Source organism: Mobula birostris, chromosome 22, assembly GCF_030028105.1.
Source record: "Mobula birostris isolate sMobBir1 chromosome 22, sMobBir1.hap1, whole genome shotgun sequence".
NCBI classification, from domain to species: Eukaryota; Metazoa; Chordata; class Chondrichthyes; order Myliobatiformes; family Myliobatidae; genus Mobula; species Mobula birostris.
In genome coordinates this window covers 23510069-23532491 of record NC_092391.1, presented here as the reverse complement: position 1 = coordinate 23532491, position 22423 = coordinate 23510069, and the positions used below count along the sequence as shown (strand labels likewise).

Below are 22423 nucleotides of genomic sequence, written 5' to 3'. Positions count from 1 at the left end.
TAGCTTCTGTTAAACCAGACTCCAACACGTGGTCCATTTTTGCTGGTTTGGCAACCCAGTTACGGGGTACGTAACACAGGATCCAGCTCAAACTGTGTCATCAACACAACAGTGGTTGGCCTCATCAAGAATGATGACGAGACGAAGTATACAGAGGAAGTGCAGCAGCTGGTGGATTGGTGTGAGAACAACCACCCAAGCCTAAATGTGAAGAAGACAAAGGAAATCATTGTGTACTTCAGACAAACCATCCCCTCTGCGAATACATGGCTCCTCCGTAGAGAGAGTTAAGTGCACCAAGTTCCTGGGTGTTCACATCGCTGATGACCTCACCTGGTCCCTCAATATCACCTCTTTGAACAAGAAGGCAGAGCAGCTCCTCTACTTCCTAAGATTGAGGCCAGCAAGGCTCTCACTCCCCATCTTAACTGGAGGATGGGAGAAGATGGCGGCACGACGCAGCGCACGCGGCCGCTCCGAATGATATCATATTTGTTAAATAGGTGCCATGCACAATCCTGATTTGATGGAAACGGACGTGAGAAGCACGTTGGAACATCTGGAGAAACTTCTGAAACGCTTGCTTCGTTGCCGCTGCTACTGTGCAATCGAGAATCTCCGGAGGAGAAGGCCCCAGATCCTCGGCTTTCCCTATTGCCGGGGCCGGGGTCAAAGCGCTCGGCAGTAATGGTGCTCGGTGATGGAGGGTTGGTCAGAGGCTCGAAGTTTTCAGATGGACTCAAGAGTCGGCTGTGGTCGGGTGCTTCCAGGGTGCTGCATCAGCAAGTTTGCAGTGCTGGAGGTTCATGGCAGGAAAAGAGCTTCTCTTCCTTCTACCGTCTGCGTGAGACGATGGGACTTTCCAGAGACATTGATACTTTTTTTTACCGTGCCTATGGTCTGTTCTTCATCAAATTACGGTATTGCTTTGCACTGTTGTAACTATATGTTATAATTATGTGGTTTTTGTCAATTTTTTTAGTCTTGGTTTGTCTTGTGTTTCTGTGATATCATTCTGGAGGAACATTGTATCATTTCTTAATGCATGCATTACTAAATGACAATAAAAGAGGACTGCGTGTCCTCATAATCTAATCTAATCCACTCTAAACTGTGCTTTACAGGAGCATCATTGAGAGTATCCTGACAAGTTGCATCTCCATCTGGTATGGAAGCAGTCAAGCATCAGACATGAAATCCCTACAAAGGACTGTGAGAACAGCTGAGAGGATCATATGAGTCTACCTACCATCCATCGGGGACATTTATCAGGAACACTGCATATGCATGGCCCTTGGTATTATTAAGGATCCCACCCATCCATCCAGCATCCCCTTTGACTTTTTACCATCAGGCAGGAGACTATGATGGATAAAAACAAGAATGGCTAGAATGAGAAACAGTTTCTTCCCCCAAGCCATTAGGCTTCTGAACTCCTGGCCGCAACGTATTCGAAGTGTCACTGGTTAATCTGTTCTGTACCTTACAATATTTAATATGAATACACTTCAGTTTGTTATTTATGTGTGATTCATCTGTAGATTTTATCCTTACCTTCATAAGTTATCACGTGTTATGTGCTTTACACCCAGGTTCGAAGAAATGTCTCATTTCTATGTACGTTATATATGTTATACACATATACGTCGTTGAATGACAATAAGCCTCACTTGACTAGACTAGTTTGTAAGGTGGTGGGTGGGGGTGTTTCTCTCGTGATCCTGATCGCATTGAGGGAACTGAAGAAGGATATGCACTGACAACGCAATCACGAGGAAATCTGCAGACGCTGGAATTTCAAGCAACACATATAAAAGTTGCTGGTGAACGCAGCAGGCCAGGCAGCATCTCTAGGAAGAGGTACAGTCGACAAGTATGCACTGACATTTTGCTCCAAAACGGTGACTGGGCACAAAATGGTGCTGAGCCAGGTGGTCAGTACAGTCTTGATATTTGACACAGCAGGTTTGAATGACCAAATGGCCTACTCCTGCCCCCTCTTTGAACGTTCTATGCCATGTCTGACCTTTAACTCAATAACTGACAGAGTTTGCCTTACCAATGTTGGAGTGTCGATGGAGACTTGGACTGCAGCTGTCAAGCCCTCCTTCAGCATACAGGTGAAGTCGTAAAATTCATGATCTTGGTCAATCTCAAACAGACCCAACAGCTTCCATTTCTGTCTGATTCGCCACAGAAACTTTCTCCTTGTGTATATCCTCTTACTCATGTTGGCGTCCTGGGTGTCTGTCTACAAAAACAAATGAACAGTATTAGTACTTTAAAACCCTCTTGATTATTCATCTAAATGGATCCCATAGAGGCCCTGGTAAATTACTGCAGAGTTGTTGGAGTGGGAATAGAAAGAAGCATTGCATACAAGTCAGGTCCAAGGTACAGGGCCTAAAATTTCAGGACACAGTGGTGCTGCTAGATCCCAGGAGTCCTGCTATGAAATATAAGGGCTGCTGTGAAGTTTGGCATGATAATCCTGAAGTGACAATGCCTGCATTAGATTGGAGCTAATACAGCGTGGGGATAAAATGAAACTGAAAGGTAAGTTACATTTCTTTTAGTTGTTTGTAATGTTTTGCAATAATGTTCTTAATATTATTTAAAAGTATGTTGTATCCTTTATGTGATTTTGTTTCTTAAAACTCTTCATTTGTTTCTTTTGATTTAATATCCTTTGAATGCCTCTGAGAGTTAGCAGCAACATTTAGCTGTTCAAAAGATGGGCAGCCTTGCTTGAAGGCAGACCAAAAGCTGTGATTTTGCTGTCAAAGGCTTGCTCAAGCAGTTTTGTGGGTGGAGTTTTTTCTGGCCCATACTCATGACTAAATGACACCATATAGTGAGTGCCCTGCTGCTCGTGATTTGGGTTTAGGGTGGTCTTGGCAACAAGTTTGGTCTTAGGGATTAGTACTATGTATGTCTGGATCAGTAAGGAGCTTGAGCAGTCGCTGCAGGTGGGGGGGGGGGGGGGCGGGGAGAGTCCCTCGCAGAAAATAAGGGCAATCGGTACAACTATGGAGATGCTTAGTTCTTTCATGCAGATTTCACCTCGTGTCATATCACCCCACCACGACACCCCCTCTGATGGTCGTCTGATGTGCTCATCCTTATGGCATCCAGATTTGTAAAGTCAACTAAAAAGTGAAAAGACTCTTTATTGTCTGACTGAATGTCTCTATCAATCCAACAGCCTCCCCCCTCCCACGAACCATTCCATTATTTATGTTTTCAATGAAAATAATAAATAATTAAAATTTTTAAAGGTTTCCATGCATTTCTCTGGGCAGTTGTGGACAATGGTGAATAGATATTGATTTTGAACGTCTAGAGGGTCTGTCCTGGAGGACTGCTAACCCCCAGGTTGTTAGTGTGAAATAAGCCTTAGTAAATCTCATATTAGGCTTAAGACTGAAATTATCTTGGCTTTGAGGTAGAGTGCATGCTGAGAGGACGTTTCCATTAGTGGGAGCGTTTAGGACTAGAGGGCACAGTCTCAGAATAGAACAACATCCTTTTAGAACTTCTTGAGCCAGTGAGTGGTGAATCTGTGGAATTCATTGCCGAGGACGGCTGTGGAGGCCAAGTCATTGGGTATATTTAAAGTAGAAATTGATAGGTTCTTGATTAGTTAGAGCATCTCAGGTTATGGGGAGAAGGGCAGAGGGGAGGGGAGACACGGTAGCATAGCGGTAAGTCAATGCTTTACAGCACCAGCTATAAGATAGAGGTTCGATTCCCACCGCTGCCTGTAAGGACTTTGCATGTCTCCTCATGACCACATGGGTTTCCTCTGGGTACTCCGGTTTCCTCCAATATTCCAAAGACCTAAGTTAGGGTTAGTGAGTTGTGGCATGCCATGTTGGTGCTGGAAGTGTAGTGACACTTGCAGGCTACTCAGTACAATTCTCTCGGATTTGATTTGATGCAATGGGTGCATTTCATTGTTTGTTTCTACATGCTTTTGACAAATAAAACAAATCTTTAATCTTTAATGGGGTTGAGAGGGAAAATAAATCAGCCATGACTGAATGGCAGAGCAAACTCAATGGGTCTAATTGCCTCATTCTGCTCCTATGCCTTATGGTCTTAATCTGTAAGAAAGAATGAACATATTATTTTGGAACACTCAGCATTATACAACTTGCTAGTTAATTGGAAGTCTGGGAAAAAAGGCAGCTTATAAATCAATTCAAAAGTTATTAGATTTCCTGACAGTGACAGGGGTACAGCTAACACAACTACAGTGCAAGGGTCAACTGCTAACCCGCAGCTGCCAAACAATTATTTGCATCTATTTTGTGCTTAAATGTAACAAAATATCACAAAGCACTTGCCAGGGGCATCGTTATGCAAAACTAAGAAAGTGATGTAAAGAATGGTCAAAGGCAAAGTTTAAGGAATGCTTCAGAAAAGAGCAAGGAAGGTAAGTACCGAGGTTTAAGAAGGGAGACCCAGTTTCTGGCTGGCTGGCTGAAAGCAGGTCTGCCAACTGGGGAGTGGAGGACAGGTAATGCCAATTCATTGACTTAAATTGTGAAGAGCTGGGGCTTCTGCACCAATTCCTATAACGTCTCTCTTGTCACAGCCTCCCACCTGGAAACAAACCTTTTATTCTTGCTCTTTGCTTTCAGTCTGTAACCAACCTTTAATCACCCCATTATATTACCTATAGTACCATATGGTGTAATTTTGTTTAATACTTCCCTTGTGTGACACCTTATTAAAGGTCCTTCAACAGTCTAACTACATCACAGCAACTGCTTCATCTTTATATAGTCCACCTGTTACAACTATAAAACATTTTAACTTAAAGGAACTGGTTCAGTCTGGCTAGATGAAATTAACAATATTAAAGACAATGCAAAAGTTGTAATCATCTCTGTACTTGGCTGAACACGCTTTCAAATGCATTATGCCTTCCTTATTGCCAAATTCAATTATACAAATGCGTTACTGGCATCTGTCCACATTCATCCTTCAATTGGCTACATAAGCTTAGTCCCAGCTCCACTATGGTCTCCCCCTCTCTACCTGTCCCTTCCTCTAACAAACCCCACATCTCCATATTGCTCCGATTTACGGACCACAATAATTGTACTTTTCCCCTTCCACACCGAATTCCTCTCCATGTCCACTGGGATATCCCTAATCCTAACATAGAGGGACACTGCCAACACAACCTTTGGAACACACAATTGAGATTCAGACAGCAGTAGTTATTTCCCTGTCTATACTATCCCCATTAACAATATCCATTCCTCCACACCTCACACTTGAATAACCTGTTATTACTTAGTGCTATGATCAATTTGTTCATCACCTTGCAGTTTCTACTCTCATCTACACAAGGTACAAGAACCAGAACCGTATATCTGTTGCATAAGTGCCTCTGTAATACTTCTGGACTGCCATACCTGTCTTGAATGATGTTGCACCCTCCTATCGCAGGGCCAATAAGAGTTCTGGAATAAACTTTCAATCATATTCAAAAATACCAATTTTTTAAAAAAATAGTAAAATTGAGGACACTTCAAATGATGAAGCATATAAACTGTTACATTGATTGAAATGAGCAATAGCAAAAGGAAATTATTCTGAATATATTCTTCTCCCATTAAAATTAATGAGCCTAAAGATCATGTGTTCTGTAAACCTGATACGCAGTTGGCAGATTTCCCAGCCTAAAGCACAAAGAAATCTATGGAATCATGCCTCCCGACCTGCTCGGCATTTTTGTGCCTCTTCAATTTCCGTCTAATCACATTTTATTTGCACTGACTACATTTTGCATCAGTTCCTGGTGGGATCGATTCCCTTTACTTCAATTCCACATACACCACACTCACACCCTCTGACTGCAGTTGTACCTTTACTCAGACCCTGCTCACACTGAGTTTCTTTGCTCCAATTCTACCTGCAGTGACTCCACTCTGTTTCCACACACATCACCTCACCTTAACTCCGTTTCCACTCACCATTCCACCCACACTGCTTTCAACCCATCCCAAGCCTCGACTTTCCCTCAACTCCTCCTATATTCCGATCGATTCACACAGTTCAGCCTCTCGCTTTTATTCTGCACCAATTTTATTCTATTCTAGTTTCATTCTACTCCTGTTCCAGGAGGCCAATTTTCAATATTCTTGAACATTTTCAGACAATCAGAAATGGGAATAAAGAACAGCACAATTGCTCTTGTGGCTCCATGGAATCTTCTTTCATTTGATTTAGTTATAGAGAGCACTACAGCACAGTTACAAGCCATTCAGCCCATCTAGTTCATGCCAAACTATTGTTCTGCCTAGTCCGATATTGCTCTCCATCTCCTTCTATCCATGTACTTATTCAAACTTCTCTCAAATGTTCAAATCGAACCTGCATCCATCAGTTGCACTGGCAGCTTGTTCCACACTCTCACCACCCTCTGAGTGAAGAAGTTCCCCCTCATATTCCCCTTAAATATTTCACCTTTTGCTCTTAATCCATGACGTCTACTTCCAGTCTCACCCAACCTCAGTGGAAAAATCCCTGCATATATTTACCCTATCTATATTTTGTATACCACAATCAAATTTCCTCTCATTCCCAGGGAATGAACACCTATTCAAACTTCCCCTATAACCCAGGTTCTGAAGTCCCAGCAAATCTTTGTAAATTTTCTGTGCACTCTTTCAATCTTAATGATATATTTTCTGAAAGATCTTTGCCAATATCACACACTCCATCACTTTAAAGCAACTAAGGGCAAGCTGGTATGGACCAGCTGTTGCATCCTTTTGAAAGCTCTCAGCAGCCTCACTAACTTCCTCTGTTGTTACTTTCACAAACAAATATAATTCCACTTTATACCTGGATGGCTCAGCCAGTTCAACTGCTACCTCTCAGTACCAGGGATGCCTTTGAATTTGTCCACTCTCCCTGCATCTGTGTGAGCTTCCCATTAGTGCACCAGTTTCCTCAGTGCAAGCTGGTAGGCCAGTTGGCCATTGTAAATTCTTCCTAGTGAGTAGATAAGTGGTGGATTCTAGGGCGAGTTAATGAGAGTGTTGGGAGAATGGGATACAGAGAAAATTACTGAGGAATGGATAGCTTTGTACACTGCATGGGCACAGTGAGCTGAAGTGGCCATTTCCGTACTGTGTGGAAATAGCAAAATACACTCAGTGGAACTTGGTGTGGTTTTTTGCTGCTGTAGCATATCCACTTGGAGGTTTGACGTGTTGTGTATTTGGAAATGCTCTTCTGCACATCGCTGTTGTGACGTGTAGTCATTTGAGTTACTGTTGTCTTCCTGTCAGCTTAAATCAGCCTGGCCATTCTCCTCTGACCTCTCTAATTAACAAGTTTTCACCCACAGAACTGCCACTGTCTGGATGTTTTCAGTTTTTTTTTTGCACCATTCTCTGTAAACTCCAGGGACTCGAGCAACACACACAAAATGCTGGAGGAACTCAGCAGGCCAGCCAGCATCTATGGAAAAGAGTAAACAGTTGACATTTCGAGCCAAGACCCTTCATTAGGGCCAAAATGTTGACTGTGTATTCTTTTCCATAGATGCTGCCTGACCTGTTGAGTTCCTCCAGCATCTTGTGTGTGTTGCTTGGATTTCCAGCATCTACAGATTTTCTTGTGTTTGTGAAACTCTAGAGACTGTTGTGCATGAAATTCCCAGGAGATCGGCATTTTCTGAGATGCTCAAACCACCCTGTCTGGCATCAGCAATCATTCCATGGTCAAAGTCATTTAGGTCCCATTTCTTCCCCATTCTGATGTTTGGTCTGAACAACAGGTAAACCTCTTGACCCACATCTGCATGCTTTTATGCATTGAGTTGCTGCCACGTGATTGGCTGATGAGATATTTGCATTAACAAGCAGGTGTACCTAATAAAGTGACACTGAGTGTATGATCTATTTCCATGGATGTTACTGACACTGATTCCATTCAGGCATGTTCAGTGGGTATTGGATGGTTCTCCTATGGATTTATCAGACTAAGTGGCTTATCATGGAAATAATGAACATGACTGCTACTCATTAAGCCACAATGAAAAGCAAGCTGTACAAGTTGACTAGGTCAGCGCTGCAATGCTTACTGAGCAGTAGGGTTGTACTGAAGCTATAAAACTAAAACTGTAATGAGTCATATTTAATTGAAGCCAGCAAAACACTCTGCTGTGAAAATAATTGTATTGTTTCTGACCATTACTTTGTATGGTCTTTCTCTGAGCAGAAGGGATGAAAAATAAATCTTTTTGAGCTCCTAGAAGTCAAAAAAGCCAATCAGTGTATCCATTGGATGTGGTTTAAGATGGTGTTGGTGAATCTCAGTGACATCCAATGGACTTCAGTTCAGAACGCTATTTGCTTGCATTTATTTTATGCATGATTTGTTTTTTTTCCTCTGTACATTGGATGTTTGATGGTCTTTTTTTAAAATGTGTTCTTTTGGGTTTCTTTGTTTCGTGGTTGCCTATTTGGGAAAAATCTCAAGGCTGTATAATGTATACATACTTTGATAATAAATGCACTTTAGAACTCCTGGCCTTCTGATGTCTACATTTCGGTGGATCTTTTGAATTCAACTAGACTTACAGAAGAAAGAATAAAACGTTAATCTCTAGACAAAAGTCTGTGCTGGGCTGGTTACTTTTAGAATCACTAAGACAGAGTTGTACAACACAGGAACAGGCCCTTCGGCCCAACTTGTTCATGCCAAACAAGTTGCCTTCCTGAACTGGTCCCATTTGCCTCACATTCTACTAAACCTACTCTATCCCTGTACCTGTCCAAACTTCTTTTAAACATTGCAATGTTACCCACCTCTACTGCTTCCTCTGAAAGCCTGTTCTATATATCCACCACCCTTCATGTGAAAGAGCTCTCCTTCAAATTCCTTCGAAAGGAATTTGCTGACGATACAAAGATAGGTGGTGGGGCCAGTAATGTTGAGGAAACAGAGTCTGCAGAGAGACTTGCATAGATTGGAAGAATGGGCAAAGACGTGGCAAATGAAATACAATGTTGGAAAGCGTATGGTTATGCACTTTGGCAGAAGAAATAAACGTGCAGACTATTATTTAAATAGGGAGAGAATTGAAAGTTCTGAGATGCAATGGGACTTGGGAGTTCGTGCAGGATACCCTTAAGGTTAACCTCCAGGTTGAGTCGGTGATAAAGGTGGCGAATACAATGTTGGCATTCATTTCTAGAGGAATAGCGTATAGCAGCAGGGATGGATTTCTAGAGGAATAGAGTATAGGAGCAGGGATGTGATGTTGAGGCTCTATAAGGCGCTGGTAAGACCTCACTTGGAGTACTGTGGGCAGTTTTGGGCTCCTTATTTAAGAAAGGATGTGCTGACATTGGAGAGGGTACAGAGAAGATTCACTAGAATGATTCCGGGAATGGGAGGGTTAACATATGAGGAACGTTTGTCCGCTCTTGGACTATATTCTTTGGAGTTTAGAAGAATGAGGGGGGACCTCATAGAAACATTTTGAATGTTGAAAGGCATGGACAGAGTGGATGTGGCAAAGTTGTTTCCCATGATGGGGGAGCCTAGTACGAGAGGGCATGACTTAAGGATTGAAGGGCGCCCATTCAGAATAGAGACGCAAAGAAATTTTTTTAGCCAGAAGGTGGTGAATCTATGGAATTTGTTGCCACGAGCGGCAGTGGAGGCCAAGTCATTGGGTGTACTTAAGGCAGAAATGATAGGTATCTGAGTAGCCAGGGCATCAAAGGTGAGAAGGCGAGGGAGTGGGACTAAATGGGAGAATGGATCAGCTCATGATAAAATGGCGGAGCAGACTTGATGGGCCGAATGGCCTATTTCTGCTCCTTTGTCTTATGGTCTAAATCTTTCCTTTCATACGCAAGGTACAATGAGTGAAAATTATTAATAGAGGTATGCGGTTGTAAGATTGCCTGAGCAAGGCCGAGTGAGGTGATGCAATGTTTGAATTTAAACAGGAGGATATTTTAAAATTACATTGCCTGTTGATCAAAGTTTTCAGAAAATGCTGGAAACACTCAATAGATCATGCAGTATCTGTAGAAGAGGAAACAGTTAATATTTCTGGTGGAAGACCCTCGCTCTGTTTCTCTGTCCATAAAGCCTGCTGAATGGTTCTAGCATTTTCCGTTCTGATTTCAGATTTTCAGCATCTGCAGCACATTTGATTTCCAAAATTTTAAATGCTTCAATTGAATTCCAGCTTTTTGTGCTTCTCCTTCTGCCTTTGCATCACAGTTGCCCTCTAGGTCCAAAGCTCTGGAAATTCCTCCTTAAGCCTCTTCATCGTTCTCCCTTCCTTCAAGATGTTCCTTAAACCTTAATTCTGTCAGTAAGCTTTTGGCTGCCTGTCTAAATATCAATTTATGTGACCCACCAGTCAGAGTAGCTTTGATAATAAATTTGTGAAGTGCTTTATAATACTTTGCAACATTAGATGGCCTTAATATAATTACAATCTATTATTGCCATACCCAGGTCTTGTCAATTAGGCAGCCCTGGGCCCCACATTGGCTCCCTTCCTGTTTACCCTGTATACTTGAGACACAACACTGAGTCACATCACCCGCAGAAATTCTCTGATGACTCAGCAATAATTGAGAGTATAAAGGGAGGATGGGATGATGAATGCAGGGCCCTGGTGGAGGACTTTGTCAAATAGTGCCAGCTGAATCATCTGCAGCTTAACATCAATAACACAAAGGAGATCGTGATAGACTTCAGGAAGAGTAAGCCTGCAGTGCTCCCTGCTAGTATTGATGGTGAGGACCTACAGTACCTGGAGGTGCACCTGTCTGACAGACTTGAGTGGAGCACTAACACAGAGGCTGTATACAAGAAGAGCCAGAGCCAGAGACACCTCTACTTCACGAGGAGACTGAGGTCCTTTGGAGTATGCAGGCCTCTCCTTCACATGTTCTACCAGTCTGCTGTCACCAGTACAATCTTCTATGCAGTGGTGTGCTGGCGCAATGACATCAACACAGGTGACGCCAACAGGCTCAATAAATTGATCAAAAAGGCTAGCAGTGTTATAGGAGTCAAACTGGACACACTGGAGGCTGTGGTAGAACAAAAGACCCTACAGAAAATCCTGGCAATTCTGGACATTGTTTCTCGCCCTCTACATGCCACTTTGGCCGAACAGAGGAGCGCTTTTAGTAATAGACTAAGATAACTGTGCTGGTCCAAAGAGCACTATATGAGGTTATTCTTACCCTCAGCCATTAGGCTCTATAATGAGTCAAACTATAGCCAGGAAAGTGAAGACCCCCTCCTTTTAGACTGTTTGAAGCAATTTAGTTGTTATTCTTTCTTACTTCTAATACTTTTATATCGGTGCACTTGTAATGCTACCATGATACTGCATTTCATTTGGTGTCAATAAAGTACCTATCTCTCTGTCTATCTATTTATCACACAAAACTTCAATAGTCCGAATGGCCTAATTATGCTTTGGTTCACCATATGTGGTAGGGATGAAAGCAAGATTGCCTCAACATTTTGCACCAGTAATAGCATCACAAATCAATGTAGCTTTAAAACTCAATTTTTAGAAGTTTTAAGACCATGAGATATAGCAGCAGAATAAGGCCATTTGGCCCATCGAGTCTACTCCGCCATTTCATCATGGTCAATCCATTTCCCTCTCAGCTTCAATCTCCTGTCTTCTCCCTGTAACCCTGAGTGCCCTGACTAATCAAGAATCTATCAACCTCTGCCTTAAGTAAACCCAGTGTCTTGGCCTCCATAGCTGCCTGTAGCAACGAATTCCACAGATTCACTACTCTCTGACTAAAGAAATTCCTCCTCATCTCTGTTCTAAATGGACGTTCCTCTCAAGGCTGTGTTCTCTGGTCCTAGACTTCCCCACCATAGGAAACATCCTCTCAACATCCACTCTTTCAAGGCCTATTCTATAGATTTCAATGAGATCCCCCTCATTCTTTTGAATTTCAGGGAGTACAGGCCCACAGCCATCAATCAGTCCATGGGGTATCCCTTTGCATTTGCCTTCCTCACCACTGACTCAACCTGCAAATTAAACTTCAGGGAATCCAGTAAGCGAGAGGACTCCCAAGTTTCTTTACACCTCAGATTTTTGAATTTTCTCTTCATTTAGAAAATAGTCTATGTTTTTATTTCTTCTACCAGAGTAATTTATCATACACTTCCCGACACTGTATTCCATCTGTCACTTCTTTGCCCATTTTCCTAATGTGTCTTAAGTCCCACTGCAGCCGCCCTGCTTCCTCGACACTACCTGCCCCTCCACCTACCTTCATATCATGTGCAAACTTGGGCACAAAGCTATCAATTCCATCATCCAATCACTGACATCTATCATAAAATGGAGTGGTCCTAATGCAGACCCTGTGGAATACCACTATTCACCAGCAGCTAACCAGAAAAGGTTCCTTTTTTTCCCCACTCTTTGCCTCCTGCCAATCAACCAATGCTCTATCCATGCTATTATCTTTCCTGTAGTACCGTGGGCTGTTGACCAGTTAAGCAGCCTCATGTACGGCACCTTGTCAAAGCCCTTTTGAAAATCTGACGACACAACATCCACCAATTCTGCTTTCTCTATCCTGCTTGTTATTTCTTCAAAGAATTCCAACAGATTCGTCAGGCAAGATTTTCCCTGTTGGAATTCTTTGAAGAAAGTTTTGAGATGCATTCAAGACATAAAATCTGTGACACTGTTTGAAAGTATTTTAAAACAGAAACTATACGGATATCTCTTCTAATTTTTGGGCACCAAGCAGAGGTTAACATCAGCTGCCAATCTGTTGCTATTTAACAGAGGTGCAATTCCCAAAAAGAGGAAACACACGGATATCTGCACTACACCCAAGTGATTATTAGTTTGGAGTTAAACACATGATATATCTACTTAACCGAAGGAACTCGCATAATGTAAGTGCCTTAATGTAATAAATAGGGACTTTACAATAACAATTATCTGCTACAATTTTTAAGAGGAGATATAGAGCAGTACTAGGGCAGATGATATCACAGCTTGGTCAAAGAGGTAAGTTTTATCTGAAAGGAGAGAAAGGCAGGGAGACATTTGGAGGGAGATCCAGAGCTTAGGGCTAAGGCGAGAAGGAATAGCTTCCAAAACTGTGTACATGGTGGGGACGGGGGGCAGGGAAAGCAGGAGGCAGGAACTGTAGAAGTTCAGACATCCCAGCCTGCAAAAACTCATTTCAGGGAAGTAGCATCATCAATTTGCGGGAGACTCCCGGAACTTCCGGGAGAGGTGGGATGTCTGCAAAAGAGTAGCTTCTTAGCAGCTAGCCAGCTAGTTTAAATAACGTTAGCTATGCTAATGAACGAATGACACCTGTTAAACTCACCTCAACATGTCTTTTACAGTCTCAACCCACCATAAGCAATAGAAAAGTCACTGTTGCCATCAGTGCAGCGAGCAACACTGTCATTATTTTTGACCCCTATTAGGCAGGGGTACACTCTAGTGTAGTCTGGGGTGAAGTATGTTTTATATTTCACTCTGCCATGGCGCGCGCTCTCTCTCTCTCTCTCTCTCACGCTCTATCCCTCTCTCTCGCACGCTCGCGCTCTCTCTCTCTCACTTGCTCTCTCTCTCTCGCTCTCAAAGAAAAAAATCAATTTCCGGGATATTGTACATAATTTGCAGGCATCAGGGAGCCACTATCAATATGCGGGAGACTCCCGGAACTTCCGGGAGAGGTGGGATGTCTGGAAGTTAGTCAGCTGAAGGGGGTTCATGGGGAATGACAGCTGCAAGGTCATGTTAAGGAACTGAAGACATAGATGTTAATAAATTTCCAATAATTTACAATGACCAAAGATTAATTAAAATCAATGACGCAAGCTAGGATAAAGACACAAAAGGTGAAAAGTTATGTTTTTGATTACATTTGTAACTTCAGCCCTTTTAATATAGTGATTTCATGTGGGAGGAGTAAATAAAATGGAACCATTAACCTTTCTCAACCAATCATGGACTTTCCCCTTATGATTAGCTCAAGACCAATAATGCAAGTTGCATTTATATGGCATCTTCAAATTGTCCAAACACAGTGTGCTTTCTGGTGAAGAAAGGACTGAGGTGAAGCAAGGGCAAGGGTGAAGTTTTACGTATAAAGAATTAAATAAATTTAACAAAACATGGCAGAACAGGGGATGTGTTGCAGCTGGGCTACAGTACACGAGAGGTTTATGCGAGCAGCTGAGACCCACATTGACCATAAGTGTTGGCAACTCGAGGAACATTTCTCAGCTTGAATCTGTGATTCGGACACCTTGATAGATTGAAAATTGATAAGTTATCAAGATACTCTGTTCCAAAAGGCCTGAGTCGAGGACCGAAGAACTGGTCAGTTAAAAAGGTGCAATGACAAGTAGGGATGAGTAAAGGGATCCAGGCAGATTGAAGATTCAACCGTTGCACAAGTACAACAAAAATGACAAGCTAGATGCTTCAGGGAGGAGAAGCAAACACAACCACGGCATGGGGACCATTCAAGCTGGGGGACTGTAAAGGAATGGAGTAGTGAGAGAGGACAATATAATTACAGGAGTAGAAACTATGGTCCAAAGTCCCAAACATGAGTCCTGTGGCTATGTTGATACATGTTAGATTAAAAATCAAAACATACAGTGAAATGCATCATTTGCGTCAACAACCAACACAGTGTGCTGGAGGCAGCCTGCAAGGTCGTCACTCTTCCAGCGCCAACGTAGCACGCCCACAACTTGCTAACCCTAACTCGTACGCCTTTGGAACGTGGAAAGGAACCGGAACAGCCAGCAGAAACTAGACGGTCACAGGGAGAACATACAAACTCCTTACAGACAGTGGTAGCAAATGAACCCTGATCTTCCCATCAATTGCTAGTGCTGTAAAGCATTGCTATGCTACTCTGCCAGCCTTGTTTGCATGCCTGCAATGCAGCAGGGCAGGAAAAGGGAGTGGAAGGGCAATCAACAACATAGATAAGACTGAGGAAGGGGTTCTACTGAAAGAATATGAATAAGTGAGGTCTAAATTAAAAAGTAGAGTCACTTAAATAAATTCTGGATTATACTGAGTAATCAGCACATAGGCATAGGATAAGTGAAATCAGCAATTGGCTCACAGCTTGGTGCGAGAGAAATGGATTTCATTTTGTAGGGTGCTGTAATACATATTGGTTGAAAGAGGGACATGCTTCTCCTGAACCATGCTGGACCTGTATCCTGGTCGATTAAATAACTAAGGCCGTAGTTAAGGCTTTAAAGCAAATACTTGGAGTGGGATGGTTGCGAGAGGAAATCAAGCTAGTTAAAGGGAAAGGATTAGGTTATAGTGCAGGCTAGCAAAATTAGTAAAGATAATCAGAGTCAATCAGGAAGGGACAGGGCATACAAACACAGGAGTATATTTACATACATAAAGAGAAAAACCAGATGCGGGAGAAATTATATTGATATTAAGAAAAAAAGAGTGCACGTGGCCAAGTGGTTAAGGCATTGGACTAGCGACCTGAAGGTCGTGAGTTCAAGCCCCAGCCGAGGCAATGTGTTGTGTCCTTGAGCAAGGCACTTAATCACCCATTGCTCTGTGCCGACACTGGTGCCAAGCTGTATGGGTCCTAATGCCCTTCCCTTGGACAACATCAGTGTCATGGAGAGGGGAGACTTGCAGCATGGGCAACTGCCGGTCTTCCATACAACCTTGCCCAGGCCTGCGCCCTGGAGAGTGAAGACTTTCCAGATGCAGATCCGTGGTCTCGCAAGACTAACGGATGCCTTTACTTTACTTACTTTATTAAGAAAAAAATCTACAAAAACATTCTGTGACTGCCTTCATTGAAGAACACAAAATATTGAAGAGCAGAAAGAAACCTGTAGTAGTAAAATGAAACTGGAGGAACAAATAGAACTAACAGCTGATTATTTTCCAAAATTTGTGACCTGCTTTAAAGGTAATAAAGAAAGTGGCTACAGAAACAATGGATGTGTTAGTTGTCATCTTTCAAAATTCCTCAGATTCTAGAATTGTTCCCACAAACAACAAAGTATGAAGTATAACTCCGCTATTACAGTAAGTTGTGAAACAGAAATCAGGGAACTACCAACCAATTATTCGGACACCACTTGAAGGGAAATTGGTATCATCTATCACTAGAGAAGTGGTAAAACTGCACTTGGAAAATAGTAATAGAATTTGGCAGAATTATCACAACTCCACCATGGATGGACCCAAGCCCGGATGTGAAAAGAGGAAGGTTGAGCATGGGGCTAGCAACTCCATGCCATAAAGACCCAGAGCTACAGAAATACCAGAAGCTCCTTCTCTCTGAGAGAGAAGGCATGTTAAGTAGTGTGGTGAAAGCGAGTGGCTGATCAACCTTCGGCATAGAACAGAGGACTCTGACAAGCTGCTGTCGACAGCCTATGCCCCAGTAAGAGTAAGGGGCTTAAGAAGAAGAGGAGTTATCATGCATTTATGAAGGGGAGTTTTTATTTAACAAACCTGCTTTTCAGATTGTAACTAGCTTAGTAGATAAGGGAATGTGGTGTACTTGGGACTTTTCAGAAGACCTATGATAAGATGTCATCAGAAATTACGAAAAGAAGTTAAAACACGAGATCAAGGGTAACATATTGGCATGGACTGAGAGCTGGTTAATTGACAGAAACAAAGAGCGGGAATACACCGGTCATTTTCAAATTGAGATGCTCGGCCTGGTGGGGGCCGTTGGTACAGCTGGTTGAGGGGACCATGTACTAATATACATAAATTTTCTGATATCAAAACTAGAAAAGTGCTAACTGTGAGAAAAGTGTACATGAAGGCCTCAAGAGTTTAGATAGGATAAATTAATGGGTGAGGATATGTGACTTCAACTTTGGAAGAAAGGTCGCTGCTCAGTGGAGGCATGCGGAGGGTGTCTGGATATCAAAAGAAGAGGATTCAAGCAACATCGAGCAGTTTCATATCATCTCGCTGCTCAGCGTTGAAGGGAAGATCTTCTTCAAGATTGTGGCCCAACGTTTAACGGAGTTCCTCTTGAAGAATGGATACGTAGACACCTCAGTACAGAAGGGGGAAGTCCCAGGAGTACCTGGATGCCTAGAGCACACAGGAGTGGTGACCCAGCTGATCCAGGAGGCAAGGGAGAACAGAGGAGACCTTGCAGCACTCTGGCTAGATCTAACCAACGTCTATGGATCCAACCCACACAAGCTCATTGAAACAGCACTGACAAGACGCCATGTTCTAGAGATGATCCGAAACCTCATTCTGGACTATTACAGCAACTTCAGGTTGACAGTCTCCTCACGGACACTAACATCCACCTGGCATCGGCTGGAGAAGGGCATAATCACTGGCTGCACAATCTCGGTGCCACTCTTCTCACTGGCTATGAACATGCTTGTCAAGTCAGCGGAGGTGGGATATAGAGGCCCCATGTCTAGATCTGGTAGTCGGCAGACCTCATAAGAGCATTCATGGACGACCTGACGGTGATGGCAACATCCGTCCCTGGGTGCAGATGGCTCCTTCTAGGGCTGGAATGGCTCATCTCATGGGCAAGGATGAGCTTTAAACCAGCCAAGTCCAGGTCTCTAGTCTTGAATAAGGGAAGAGTGGCCGACCAGTTCCGCTTTACCCTGGGAGGGATCCAGATTCCAGCGGCGACAGAAAAACCAGTCAAGAGCCTGGGCAAGATCTTTAACAGTTCCCTGAAGGACACAGCCGCACTTCAACAAACCAGGAGCGACCTGATATCCTGGCTCACCGCGGTTGACAAACTGGGACTTCCGGGAAAATTCAAAGCTTGGACGTACCGAGACGGAGTCCTGCCAAGGCTATTCTGGCCCCTTCTAGTCTACGAGGTGCCAATGTCAACAGTGGAGGCTCTAGAGGAGACCATCAGTCAGTTTCTCCGGAGCTGGTTGGGGTTCCCCCGGACCTTAAGCTGCATTGCCCTGTATGGGCATTCCACCAAGCTGCAGCTCCCCATCAGCGGCCTATCAGAGGAATTCAAAGTCACCCAAGCCAGGGAGGTTATCATGTACCGAGACTCCTCTGATGTTAAAGTCGCTTCGGCAGGAATCCGCGTAAAGGCTGGAAGGCAGTGGCAGGCACAGGAAGCTGTCGACAGAGCGGAGGCAAGGCTGCGGCACAATATTTTGGTGGGCACTGTGGTGGTGGGGCGGGCAGGACTGGGCTGTTTTCCCAAACCACGCTACGACAAAACCCGTGGAAAGGAGAAGTGTCAACTGGTTCAGGACGAGAAACGAGTAGAAGTGGAGGAAGAACGATACAGTAAGATGGCCGGCATGTACAAACAAGGCCTCTGGACTAGATGGGAGCATGCAGAACCCCGCAAGTTCATCCGGACAGAGCTCTGGAGAGCTGAACCATAACGCATCAAGTTTCTCATTCAATCAGTCTATGACATTCTCCCAAGCCCAGCCAACCTGCACAGGCAAACACTCCAGAATGCCAACTGTGCCAGAAGAGGGGCACCTTGAAGCATATCTTAAGTTGCTGCCCAAAGGCGTTGGGGCAAGGACGATACCGCTGGCGCCATGACCAAGTCCTAAGGTCTATGGCAAACGCAATCAGCACAGCAATTCAAAACAGCAAAAATCAGCATGCTCCCAAACAGTCCATTATCTTTATTAGAGCAGGGGGAGAAGGCTCAACATCAGCCTAGCTCCTTGGGAGGGCTTCTTGACACTGCACGAGACTGGCAGCTCCAAGTCAACCTAGAGAGGCAGCTCAAGTTCCCGGAGAACATCACAGCCACTCCACTCTGCCCAGACATGGTGTTAATATCAGAGTCTACAAAGCAAGTGGTCCTGCTGGAACTTACTGTTCCCTGGGAAGACCGGATTGAAGAGGCCAACGAGCGCAAGAGGGCTAAATACACAGATCTTGTTGCAGAATGCTGGAGCAATGGCTGGAGAGCTCGCTGTGAGCCAGTTGAAGTGGGTGCCGGGGCTGTGCTGGCCATTCATTACAGCGTACTCTTAAACTCCTTGGAGTTAAAGGACTGCAGTGCAGAAGAGCCACCAAGAACATTCTGGAGGCTGCTGACAAGGCCTTGCGGTGGCTGTGGATCCAAAGGGGGGATCCGTGGATTAGTGCACTACTTGGACACAAGTCGGGGGCTGATCACCCCCAGTTGGGTCGCCCGGTCGAGGTTGTCTGATGATTAAGGACCCGAAACACCCTATGACCCAGGGTTCTTCACTGAAGACGTCCCCAAGTAGCACCAGAAGATGTATTCTACAACAATGTGGAAAATGTGAACTTATACTTCGTATATTTATTTATTTAGATACAGTATGGAATAAGACCTTTTTAGTCGCCTTCTGTTGGTTTTTAAAAGCTTGCAAATCCTCTAACTTCCCACTATTTTTTGCTCTATTGTATGTCCTCTCTTTTGCTTTTATGTTGGCTTCGACTTCCCTAGTTAGCCACAGTTGTGTCATCCTGCCTTTAGAATACTACTACTTCTTTGGGATGTATCTATCCTGCACCTTCTGAATTGCTCCCAGAAACTCCCACCATTGCTGCTCTGCCATCATCCCTGTTAGTGTCCCCTTCCAATCAACTTTGGCCAGCTCCTCTCTCATGCCTCTATAATTCCCTTTACTCCACTGTAATACTGATACACCTGGCTTTATCTTCTCCCGCTCAAATTGCAGGGTGAATTCTATCATATTATGATCATTGTCTTCTAAGGGTTCCTTTACCTCAAGCTCCCTTATCAAATTCATTTGATTACATAATACCCAATCTAGAATAGCTGATCTCCACGCGGGCTCAACAGAAGCTGCTCTAAAAATCCATCTTGTGGGCACTTTACAAATTTTCTCCTGGGATTCAGCACCAACCTTATTTTCCCCAATCTACATATTGAAATCCCCCATGACATCATAACATTGCCCTTTTGATATGCATTTTCTATCTCCCGTTGTAATTTGTAGCCACATCCAGGCCACTGTTAACTCTACCCACAAGGATTCTGAAAGGAGAAGATGGCGGTGCAATGCAGCGCACAGCGGGCACTCCAGTGAATGGTATCTGTTATCCGTCAAATAGGGTGCTGTGCACAATCCTGATTTGATAGAGACAGACGTGAGAGCACGGAGGAACATCTGGTGAAACTTCCGAAATGCCTGTTTCGCTGCCGCTGCTACTGTGTGATCCAGAATCTCCGGAGGGGAAGGCCCCGAGTCCTTGGCTTTGCTTGTTGCTCGGTGGCCGGGGCGGGGTCGAAGCGCTCGGTAGAGATGGTGCTTGGTGTCAGAGGGCTGGTCAGAGGCTCGAAGTTTTCGGATGGACTCGGAGTCGGCTGTGGTCGGGTGCTTCCAATAGCACTGCATCGGCAAGTTTGCGGTGCTTGGGGGTTCATGGCAGGGAGAGTTTCTTCCTTCTACCGTCTGCGTGAGATGATGGGGCTATCGGAACTTGAGACTTTTTTTTGTTTACTGTGCCCATGGTCTGCTCTTTACCAAATTACAGTATTGCTTTGCACTGTTGTAACTATATGTTATAATTATGTGGTTTTGTCAGTTTAGTCATGGTTTGTCCTATGCTTCTGTGATATCTCTCTGGAGGAACATTGTATCATTTCTTAATGCATGCATTTCTAAATGACAATAAACGAGGACTGAGTGTCCTCATCATCTAATCTTCTGATCCTATGTTGCCTCTTTCGAAGGACTGTACTTGATTTCGTTTTTTACTAACAGGTCTGTGCCACCCCCTCTTGCCTACCTGCCTGTCCTTTCAACACAATGTGTATACTTAGGTGTAAAGTTCCCAACTTTAGTCCTCTTTCAGCCACAACCTAGTGTTGCCCACAATCTCTAACTGCGCTACAGGATCATCTACCTTATTCTGTATATCGTGTGTATTCAAATATAACACCTTCATTCTTGTAATCATCACGTTTTCAATTCTATCTCCCTGTTACACTGTAACAGATCCTACTGACTGCAATTTTGACTATCATCTGCCTGTCCTTCCTGACAATCTCAATACACACTGCCTCTGCTTGTATACCAATTGATCCACCCTCAGCCCTATCACCCAGTTTCCCACCTCCTTGCCTAATTAATTTAAACCCTCCCCAACAGTTCCAGCAAGCTCAGGTTCAGGTGTAAGCTGACACTTTTGTGCAGGTTATACCTTCCCCAGAAAAGATCCCAATGATCCAGAAATCTGAAACCTTGCCCTCTTCACCTGTTCCTCAGCCAAATCAAAATAAGAGGTCAGCAATTGTGGACTAAAGGTTAAGAAATTGGAATCTTCTGCCCAAGTGGACTGAGAGAGCTCAGTTGTTAAGGGCTCAGTGGAGAGGCCAAATAGCCTCCTGCTACTCTACTTGTGTTCCCAGAGTCTACTATCAGAGAGTATTGATACAAATATTTTAACTAAATCAGATACAGAGATACTTGCAGTTTACCAAATAGATGTTTCAAGGAATGTACTAAAAAGGGGGAAGGTGGTAGAGGACTAAGATGTTGATGAAGTGAATTCCAGAGTCTTAGGACTAGGCACGTCATGGTAAATGAATGATAAAATGTTTGAAAGCATGAGGGAGGAATCGCAAAGTATTGCTGGTTTGGAGAGAATACATACAGAGGTCATCTGGAGAGGGACTAAAGCCATACTCAGATTTAAAATCAAAACTGAGGTGGGTCAAAAGTCAATGTGATCATCGAACGGGAAGTAGCTTGTGCTGGGGTGGGCAGAAGAATTCTGGATGGCTTCCAGTTTGCGTTGGGTGAGAGATGGGAGGTAAGCTAAAATAGTATTGATGGAATTCTGGAACATGGAACATTTGAATCACGGAGAGAAGAGGAAGAGTGGAAAAACTATGGAGAGTAATATACAATAGTAGACCACTCAATATCCACAACCATTCAATAAGATCACAGCTGACCACCTTCTTAACTTTGTCATAATGCTTAACAACCTTCCTTAACAAAAACCGTGAAGATATTTAAAAAAAATAGAAACTATTGTTTAGAAGGAAGCGACTGAAACAAAGAATGCAATAATCTGTAGCGTGGGGATGAGTAAGTATGGTAGAAGCAAGATAACAAATTCTACAGTGTATCAGAACCAAGGGAAGGAATGTTAAAACTTACAAGTTTATGCATTAATATTAACAGAGAATTATGCAAAGTTCACAGAAAAGGTCAGTTGGCCGTGCCAGAACAAATGCTCCACACTCCTTGCACTTAAAGAAGCATGACCTTCTTTTCCTTCGTATACTTAACATCTAATTTGATCTGAGCCCCTCTTTATTTAGGGATGAAATGGTCAACAAAAAAAAAGCCAAAACTTAACGGAATTTTCGCACACGAGGAAATCTGCAGATGCTGA

General features: G+C 43.6%; 1 protein-coding gene across 1 annotated transcript in view; it reads right to left on the bottom strand.

The window, feature by feature from the left end:
* Positions 1-22423, bottom strand: part of pip5kl1 (phosphatidylinositol-4-phosphate 5-kinase-like 1) — a 62667-nt gene that overhangs the window by 31820 nt on the left and 8424 nt on the right. Inside the window, exon 2 of the mRNA XM_072240311.1 lies at positions 2060-2251. Within this exon, the coding sequence (XP_072096412.1) occupies positions 2060-2251 (192 nt within the window). The remainder of the gene's footprint in view (positions 1-2059; positions 2252-22423) is intronic.